The 10,194-nt window shown below is 51.2% G+C and overlaps 1 protein-coding gene across 1 annotated transcript in view; it reads right to left on the bottom strand.

Annotated features, from left to right (window-relative positions):
* The window catches only part of PTPN18 (protein tyrosine phosphatase, non-receptor type 18), a 103,708-nt gene that overhangs the window by 16,830 nt on the left and 76,684 nt on the right, over positions 1–10,194 (bottom strand). The window contains exon 11 of the mRNA XM_015406163.1: positions 7,962–8,051. Within this exon, the coding sequence (XP_015261649.1) occupies positions 7,962–8,051 (90 nt within the window). The remainder of the gene's footprint in view (positions 1–7,961; positions 8,052–10,194) is intronic.

Below are 10,194 nucleotides of genomic sequence, written 5' to 3'. Positions count from 1 at the left end.
CTACCGCCCCGGCCGGCCTGCCGGCTCCGGGGAGGAGGCGGCGGCGGCGAGGCCTCTCCTCCCCGGCTGGCCTCCCCCCCTCCCCACCCACCCGGCCGGTGGCAGCATTCGCAGAGCGTCTCCTGTGCACGCACAGGAGACGCTCTTGCACTTTCGGGGGGATTTAAACATCCCTCCGATTTTTTTTTTAACTTTTTTTATTTTTGTGCACATGTGGGGACTGCCCCACATGTGCACAAACCTCCCCCTGCCCCCCAAGTGCCCCCAAAGTGCAGATATAGATATCCGCACGGAGGGGGCAACTTGGGTATTAGTATAAGGATAAGCATTGAACCATCTATGTATTGTAATCATAAGTATAGCATTGTAAGGTTTGACAAATGGGCCAATCAGGTAAGCCTTGCCTTTCGGCGGGAACCACTCTTATTGGTCCTAAGCCCTGTGTTCTCATTGGTTAGTATTCATGTGTTGGGCGTGGTTTTGCCCGTTCCAATCCTTTATAAGTCAGCCTGTTCTACGATTGATTGTCTCGTGTTGCCTGCGTTCCGGACTTCTACAATAAAGCTGAATCGCTTTGTTAAATGAGCTGCGCGAAGCCTCATACATAACAACCTGCCTCTGAATTTGGGGAGCGTCCCAAGGGTCTGCCGCGGAAGAGCTGGATTCAAGTCCAGTAGCACCTTACAGACTTTCGGGCTATAAGCTTTCGAAAGTCAACGTTCTCTTCATCGGATACAAAGGGGGGGGACAGAGATCCCCGGGTCCAGTCAGGAGGCGGGAGGGGGTGTTGCGCAGACGGGAGCCAGGATGCAAAGGTGCAATGCGAAATGTAAGCCGCTCGATTGGGGCAGGGGAGAAAGGGCTAGAAAATTTGCATCCGTAGTGAGACAAGATCCCTATATCCCTATTCAGTACTTGGTGGTTCGGGGTGTGTGTGTGTGTGTTCTCAATTATTCATTGAATTTAGAGGACTTGGAACTCCTGAAGAAGTGAGCAGTGACCCATGGAATCTCGTACCCTGCCACAAATGTTCTTACGTCTTTAAGGTGCCTACCCTGATCTACCTGGAGCTTTGTGTAACGCTTGTTGGAAGCGGAGGACTGGGCACCACCCCCCCCCCCGCCTCAGCCTCCAGACTACGGGGCAGGAGAGTCAGATAGCTAGATGGTCAGATTACGCTTCCTTCCTGTGTTTACCCTTCTGCCACTGTCCCTTTGAAGTCGGCTGATAGATCTTGGGGAAACTGCCTCTCCTTCCTTCCCTTTCGTCCTCTCCCAACACACACGTCTTGCCTACACCAAGAGGAGGAGGAGGAGACTGGGTTTATACCCCGCCCTTCACTACCCAAAGGAGTCTCAGAGTGCCTTACAATCTCCTTTCCCTTCCCCTCCCCCCAACAGGTGGGGTTGAGAGAGCTCTTTCGAGATGTGCTCCTGAGAGAACTTGTGACTGACCCAAGGTCATACCAGCAGCTGCATGTGGAGGAGTGGGGAATCAAACCCGGTTCTCCCAGATTGGAGTCCGCGCTCTTAACCACTACACTAGAGGGAGGAAACGCTGTCCCCGTCTTGACATCATGACATAGATGGCTCTCTTCCCATCTGTGTCCATCCTTAGTAAGATAGACTAGCGTACTATCCTATCTCTAAGCTTTCCTATCTAGAATGTAGTTCCAAAATAAATAGGCTTTTATTAGTCTGAAATGTGGCCCTGTAACTTTGTGACTAAGCTTGGATACTTGGCACAAAGACACTCCTGCGTGTGCAGCTTTAACAAACTCTGCTGAACTAGCTCTGGGAACTGGGCCAACCTATACCTGCTCTCCCAACAATGTTTTGTGTAATGTGATGTCACAGCTGACATATGGCGACCCCATAGTGGTTTTGAGGCAAGAGACATTTAGAGGTGGGTTTGCCATGGCCTGCCTCTGCATTGCGACCCTGGACATTCTTGGTGGTCTCCCATCCAAGTACTAACCTGGGTCGACCTCACTTAGCTTCTGAGACATGACAAGACCAGGCTAGCCTGGGTTATCCAGTTTAGAACCAGGCTTTTCTTTCTCTGCAGCTAAGCCTCCCACCCCATTTCAGACATTTCAAGGTGTCCTAGCACTCATCACGAATAACGTTCACGTCTGTGGGTATTCTGCAGGAAAGCAACAACAAATCAAACCCCCATTTTGGGACACATTGTAAACCACAGTGACTCCATCTTGGGTCCCTGGTATAGTGCCCAGAGAGTTACTGCAGGGTTGCAAGTTATTTAATTTTCACGCCGTTTTGCTGCGGATGATTTATGCAAAGGAGTGTTCCCTTCCCACAGTCACCTTTGCACAGCTTTTTAGCCAATTTATACTTTTTCATCCTCGGCTTTGCAAAGCTTTTCACGGCTGAGCTCCAATAATACTTTTATTATGGCAGAGTTTGCCATGTGCGTTATTGCCAAGGTTACCAGTGACTCTGTACTTATATTTTAAATAATAACCTGAATTTGCCTCGATGGTGACTCTACTGTTTTCAATTGCCTTATGGTGGGGACGTAAAAAGAGTATCCAGCCATGAGGAAGTGGCAGATAAGCCAGTCAAATGACAGCAGCTTCCCTGTTATCTTTCTTTCCTTATACCAGTGATGGCAAACCATTTAGAGACCGCGTGCCCAAACTGCGACCCAAACCCCACTTATTTATTGCAAAGTGCCAACACGGCAATCTAACCTGAATACTGAGGTTTTACTTTAGAAAAAACAACTCATACATTGACTTAAGAGGATCCAAACAAAGTAAGGAAAGCAATCCCAAAGGCTTTCATTTACTTAAAATTATTTGGCAGAGAATTCGACACTTTAATGATGGTCTAGGCCTGGCTCGGGCGATGGCACGCGTGCCCACAGAGAGGGCTCTGAGTGCCACCTCTGGCATCCGTGCCATAGGTTCGCCACCACTGCCTTATACCAAGGAAGCACGGCTGTTGTTCTTGTGGAAGAGGATGTGAAGCAGAGGCATTTGTAACGCAAATAAGCACTCTGGCCAGTTCTCCTTTTAAGAAACCAGTGGAAGCACAAACTGCTTTTAAGACTCATCAAAAGTCCTTGTGGTAACTCAAAGACGAAAACATTTGTAATGTAGCGCACTGTTCACTTCATCAGCTGCCAAATGCCCCCATAAAGTGGTTAGTTACGTATACCTTGAGCACAGAGAAAAAGAAATTGCGATTGTCAAAAAAACACCCTCTTTTCTCCATACACTTAGGGTTGATGTACCCACACTCTTAGACAGGGTTGCCGGCTCCAGGTTGGGAGAGATTTGGGAGGTGGGGTATAATGCCTTAGAATCCACCTTCCAAAGGGGCCGTTTTCTCCATGTGACCTGATCTCCGTTGCCAAGATATCTCTAGATAGGGTTGCTAGGTGAGGCTGACAAATGGGACTTACCAGGAGCCTCTGGGAGGGGGGAGGGGGGAGGGAGGGCCCAGGAGAGTTCTAAGTGATCAGCGGTTGCATTTAAAGGGACGGTGTTCCTTTTAAATGCTTTCCCTCAATTGGAAATATGGAGAATGGGGGCACCTTATTTTGGGACTCATAGAATTGGACCTTCTGGTCAAATCTTTTTGAAAGGGGGGGGGGGTTGAGGAGAGGCACCAGCAGCTATGCTGAATTTTTTATGCCTCTACCTCAAAAAGCAGCCCCCTAGAGCCCTAAACACCCCCAGATCGATTCTCCATTATACCCTTTGGGGATCGGTCTCCGTAGGGTATAATGGAGCACCCAGCAGCTATTTCTCTCCCCACCCCCACTTTCTGATAACCCTGAAGTAGGGGGAGGGGCTCCAAACGGGGGGATCCCCTGCCCCCAACTGGGGATTGGCAACCCTACCTCTAGACACCACCTGGAGTTTGGCAACACTACCCTTAGTGCCCAACTGATGTTGCAAACGACACGAGTTCTCCACGGCGACTTGCAGCTGTCTTGTAGCTGCTAGGTCCTGGAGGCAACTCAAGAGTAAACATGCGTCAGAGCATGATGAGGACTGCTGCACAGGGGAAGGAGGAATTCCTGCCTTCTCTCCTGTGCTTTCTTCAGGGGCTGAAACAGTTCAGGGGTGACAGGTGGGAGTGTTATTTTCCAGCATTCAAAATGGCACCCACGACTCCGACTCCAGGGGTACCACCACCGCCACCGCCTCAGGATTCTCAGTCCGCAGCATGACGTGCATTCATTAATTTCACAAACACGGAATTTTCCCTCCGATAACTCTACCCCAGCAAAGAACCTCGATCGTCCAATCAACTGCTGCTTTCCCCCTTTCCTCACGCTCTTCTGTATACGCCAGACCATGAAGCTTTTCTTTTTCTTTATTTAAGTGCACTTCATTAATTGACTCTGACATTTCCCATCTGCCTGAAACTAGGTTCCTGTGGGAACCGGCTTCATCGCGTGCTGTCCTCTTGGCCTGTCTTCCACACTGACTAAAAATATTTTCCGTACACGCAGAAAGCGGGCTGGGAGCCTAGCAAACTCTGTGTCCCCCCCCCCACAGCCACCCCCCCTTTCAGACCTTCCCATCTGCCCATCCTTCCATCTGTCTGTCCATCTGTGCGTCCGACTCCGTAGATCAAGTCCAGCCAATTCCAAAGAGCCAGTTGGGGATGGGGGAAGGGGGAAAACAGTTCAGATAATGAAGGGTCGACGCTCCGACAAGCTGGTTTGCGAAAAAAAATCAGAGTGGCTCGCCAGCTACCCTTCCACTGTGTCTCCCCTGACCCCACGGCAAGGAAGCAAGGGGGAGACTTTCAAATATCGAGGTTTGCTAACGTCTGGTTGAGGACGGAAGATCGCCTGGAATCACGCCTGATCTTCAGACGACAGAGATCAGTTCTCCTGGACAAAATGGCAGCCTTGGTGGACCCTATGGAATTATACCACCCCGAAGTCCCTCCCCTCTGCAAACCCCACCCTCCCCAAGCTCCACCCCCAAATCTTCCAAGCATTTCCCAACTTGCAGTTGGCAGCCCTACGAAATATCACCGTCTAGACCACACCGTCTTACCCCACTCCCTACCCCCCCAGGTCCCAACCCCATAAGAACTACCTTGCAACAGCAGAGCCACTCAATTCTCGCCAAATGAGGTATCAGGATTACAAAGCTGGAACGCGGCTATGCACTGTGTTTATGAGGAAGTGAGACTGTACGAAAGGCACTTCCTCAAAGCTTCTGCAAAAGAGACGTGTGTGTGTGTGTGTGGGAGGCGGAGGCTTGCCTTTATGCAGTTGCCAACCTTCGGGTGGGGCCTGGAGCTGTCCTATAATTATAAATAGAATTATAAATAGGGTTGCCAGGTCTTATAAATAGGGTTGCCCAGTCCCGGGACCTTCTGGTGCTCACGCAAAGCATGCGTTCCGCAATGACGTCACCTGGAAGTCATTGCGCTGGGCACATAGTGCAGAGGATGCTCTAGCATTTTTTTGGGGGGGAACTCTATGGTCACCATAGAGTTTTAACCCAAATGCCAGAGTGTTCCCCGCACGACGTGGCCAGCATGATGATGTCGCCTCTGGGTGATGTCATCGTGCCAGGCATGCCAGGCGCCACGGGGCTCTTCAGGGGCGGGGCTGGCTGTCAACGGATTGGGGCCCCCAAAAGTGGGGGAACCCTAGCCCCCCTCGGGGAGATGGCAACCCTAATGATAAATGATCTCCAAAGATCATTTATAAGGTTGAGGAGAATAAACCAATTCAGGGGGGTGTTTCTGTTGCGGGGGGTGTTTCTGTTGCGGAATTAGGGCCTGGACTGAGCGCCAGTCCTCTGCTATTTCAATTTCTATAGCAATTAGCCTCTACTGTTGAATCTTTGGTTCTGTTTCCCAGGAGGCTACAGGGCTCCACTAGTCCTGTGGCCTTCTGGTACCAATAACCCTGTCCATGATTCTCGCCTTAGAGGACATTTATACAATCCAGGAGTTCGTGGTGTCACTGTCAGAATCAAAATGGATAAGACCAGGGGTCATTTCCTGCGGGAGCGCACAGGAGCAGAGCTCCGGCAGTAAGGAGCCCAGGGGGCGGGCACATGCAACAAGCCCCGCCCCCTGTTCCCAGCACCCCTCAGTCGGGCCACGAGGAGCAAGAAGCAGCCAGGTAAGTTGCAGAGGCCCCCCCCCTGCCTTCAGGTACAAGCTCTCCCTCCTCTGTGAGGGCAGATCTGCATGTCCCCCCCCCCAGCTAGCAATCCGAAACAGTCCAGTGGCACCTTTAAGACCAAGTTTTATTCAGATAGAAGCTCTCCCTCCTCTGCGAGGACAGATCTGCACATCCCCCCCCCAATAGCTAGCAATCCAAAACAGTCCAGTGGAACCTGAGCGGTGAGCTCCTGCACCTCTTTTTCTACGAAATGACCCCTGGATAAGACTATCTGAAACTAGCTTCTTGACGCTCCTCGACTTTCTGTGAGCTTCCTGATGCCAGAGATGGAGAGAACGGGGGAGGGACTTGGGTCAGTACATCGGGTCAGTTCAAGTCAATTCTAGCCTGCGTCATATCCATGGTAGTCCTACATGACAGGTACATCAGTCAGAACGTTATCAGCTATAGGTCCAAGAAAGATATATCTCTCTGATTTACTAATGGGAAGGGGCTGGCCATCAACAGTTCCATGTGAGACCTTGGTGGCCAGTCCAGAACATTCTGAGTTTTATAAAAAGGTTTCCCTTCCTCGAAAGCCAGTTGACTCTGACTCTAGGGGGTGGCACTCATCTCCGTTTCCAAGAAGAGAAGAAGAAGAAGAGATTGGATTTATACCCCGCCCTTCTCTAACCAAAGGTGTCTCAGAGTGGCTTACAATCTCCTTTCCCTCCCCCTCCCCACAACAGACACCCTGTGAGGTAGGTGGGGCTGAGAGAGCTCTGACAGAAACTGCTCTTTTTCAGGAACAGCTCTGACAGAACTATGCCTTGCCCGAGGTCATCCAGCAGGTGCAAGTGGAGGAGTGGGGAATCAAACCTGTTTCTTCCAAATTAAAATCTGTGCACTTAACCACTACACCAAACTGGCTCGAGCCAAAGAGCCAACGCTGTCCGAAGACTTCTCTGTGGTCATGTGGCCGGCATGACTAAACGCCGAGGTGCACGGAACGCTGTTACCTTCCCACCAAAGCAGTACCTATTTATCTACTTGCAATTTCTTGCTTTCGAACTGCTAGGTTGGCAGGAGCTGGGGCCAGAGACGGGAGCTCACTCCGTCATGCGGCAACTCGGGGTCTCGAACTGCTGAACTACCAACCTTCTGGTCTGCAACTCAGTGTCTTAACCTCTGAGCCACCACGGCTCTCTGAGTTTTATACAAGTGCACTATTTTAAGTATTGGGTTGAAATATTCTGTAAAAAGGTAACGGTAAAGGTTCCCTTGCTCAAAAGCCAGTCGAATCCGACTGTAGGGTTGCGGTGCTCATCTCCGTTTCAAAGCCGAAGAGCCAGCGCTGTTTGAAGACGTTTCCGTGGTCATGTGGCTGGCATGACTAAACACCAAGGCGCAAGGAACGCTGTTACCTTCCCACCGAAGTGGTACCTATTTATCTACTTGCAATTTCTTGCTTTCGAATGGCTAGGTTGGCAGGAGCTGGAACTAGAGACGGGAGCTCACTCCATCATGCAGCACACCCGGGTCTCGAACTGCTGAACTACTGAGTACTGAAATGCTATAAAGTGTTTTCTGTCTTAAGAGTGTACGATGGAATAAAATGACCTTTGTTTAAGAACCATTGCTCTCTCTCTATACTAGATTCAGTCCCTTGCCAGTCTCCACCCAACCAATGAAAGAACTCAGGGAAACGGGGGGGGGGGGGGGATATCCCAGGAAAAGGACTTGACCTCCAGAATCCCGCAACAGTTTCCAAGCGCTGAATTAAGGTAACACTGCCCCCCTGTGGAAAGAGCTGGAAAAGCTCAGTCGCTCCTTTTCTTTCTGGCTCTTACCTCCTTGAGGTTTTCGTAGTTCGGGACGGAGATGCCCAAGGTGGCCCGGAACATTTCTATGACCGCACGATATACAAACTCGTACTGCTCCTGCCAACAAGAAGAGGCGATGGGTTTGATAAGGGAGCCGCCATTTGTCTCCACATAAAAACCTGCTCTCGAGGTTCAGATGCCATCTAGTGTCACACGGAATCTGTAGATACTTGATTATATAAAAGTGGTGTAGCTCTTAGGGTTGCCAACTGCCTGGAAGGGGGGGGATGTCCCGTCACTTTAGTAAAGGTAAAGGTTCCCCTTGCTCTAAAGCTAGTCGAATCCGACTCTAGGGATGCGGTGCTCATCTCCGTTTCCAAGCCAAAGAGCCAGCGCTGTCCGAAGACGTTTCCGTGGTCATGTGGCCGGCATGACTAAACACCAAGGCGCACGGAACGCTGTTACCTTCCCACCGAAGTGGTACCTCTTTATCTCCTTGCGATTTCTTGCTTTCGAACTGCTGGGTTGGCAGGAGCTGGGGCCAGAGACGGGAGCTCACTCTGTCATGCGAGGCTTAATGGGATGTTTTGTTCCAGAGGCTGTTATTCCACCACCCTCCATGCCATGAAAAGCGTCACTTGCCCATTCCCACACATTAAACCTCTATTAACGAGTCAGGACATGGTCCTCCGGGTCTGTTGGCCACCCTAGTCTGTCAGACAAAGTCAAGAGGATGCCCAGGAGACCAGGGGAGAGTGACATATTAATCCTGGAGCCAAGGAATATGTACCCCCCCCACCTCAGAGGTCTCTCTGAGTAAATTCTCTTTATATATTTTTCAAACACATCATATGCAGATCCCCACAAAATTCTTTAAGATACGCCTAACATTATTCTTCCCAACTTCCCTTGTCGTTCAAACTTATTCCGTTGTATAACTTCCGATCCAGGGCAGTACTTCGGATCTCACTGATTCAGTGGAGAACGTCAAGTTCCAAAAATTATAGTCTTGCCAGGCCCCAGGCGACGCCTGGAGATCTCCTAGGGTTGCCAAATGTGAAATTCTTACCGGCGGGGGATCGTCCGGCCGGTCCGGGAGCTGCTGGGGGATGTGCGCACACGCGCTGCCAGGACGTCACCCGGAAGTGACGTCACACGCTGGGCGGGGCCACGCCGTTTGAGGGGAAAACAAAGAGTTTTCCTCTCAAATGGCTGCCATTTGAGGGGAAAACTCTTTGTTTTCCCCTCAAATGGCGTGGCTCCGCCCCCAGCGTGTGATGTCACTTCCGGGTGACGCGCACGCGGGGGTGGGGTTTCCCCCGGGCCCCGATTCCGGCGCGCCGGGAATCGGGGCTCCGAAATGGGGGATTCCCCGCCCCCCGGCTGCATTTGGCAGCCCTAAGATTAGGTCCTGGGAAATGCACATTCAGGCCGAAAAACTCCCCTGTGGGAAGGTGTTAGCTGTCGGTTGGGGACGCCCCCCTCCCCAGGCTCCACCCCCCCCAATCTCCAGGTACTTCCCGATCTGGAGCTGGCAAACCTATTAATAAATGGTGTCCATCGCTGTTTGAAAATCCCCCCCCCATCTTGCTTGACCATAACTCTTTTGTCCACTAATGTTACATCCCAAATCCTCCGTTACTAGTAATCCAAACCTGGTAGATCTTTCCAGTGTTTGCTGCCAGCATAGTAGTAACAAGCAGCAGTCATACTGAACGCCAAGGACTTTTTGGCAATATATCGAAATCCTAACAAAGAAAGCAAAGCCCCTTATTTTTAGCCCTTTGCCAGTAAATGTCAGGCATCCTTGGCTTCGAAACTGTGGCAGTGAGCTGGCCTGTCCATTAGGCAGATCTAGGGGATTGCCTAGGGCACTGGGCGAAGGCTAGGGACGCCAGCCTCCAGGTGGGACCTGGGGATCCCCCGGAATGACAGCTCATCTCCAGACTAACAGATCAATTCCCCTGGAGGAAATGGATGCTTCGGAGGGTGGGCTCCTTGGCACTGTACCCCACTGAAGTCCCTGTCCTCTCCAGGCTCCATTCCCAAATCTCCAACCTGGATCTGGCAACCTACCCCCCTGTCCCCTGCCGGTGGCCATGTTGGGTCAGGCCAATGGATAGGGTTGCCAAGTCGTACCTTAAGCCGCGACTACGTCACCCGCGACTACGTCACTCGAACCATAGAAGCTCACTGGGCGATCTTGGGCCAGTCACTCTCTCTCGGCCTACCTCAGGGCCATAGCTAGGTGGGGGCCCTC

This window comes from Gekko japonicus, unplaced genomic scaffold (assembly GCF_001447785.1).
Source record: "Gekko japonicus isolate JY-2015 unplaced genomic scaffold, Gekko_japonicus_V1.1 scaffold1076, whole genome shotgun sequence".
In the NCBI taxonomy this organism is placed as follows: Eukaryota; Metazoa; Chordata; class Lepidosauria; order Squamata; family Gekkonidae; genus Gekko; species Gekko japonicus.
This window is presented reverse-complemented; position numbering and strand designations above follow the sequence as displayed.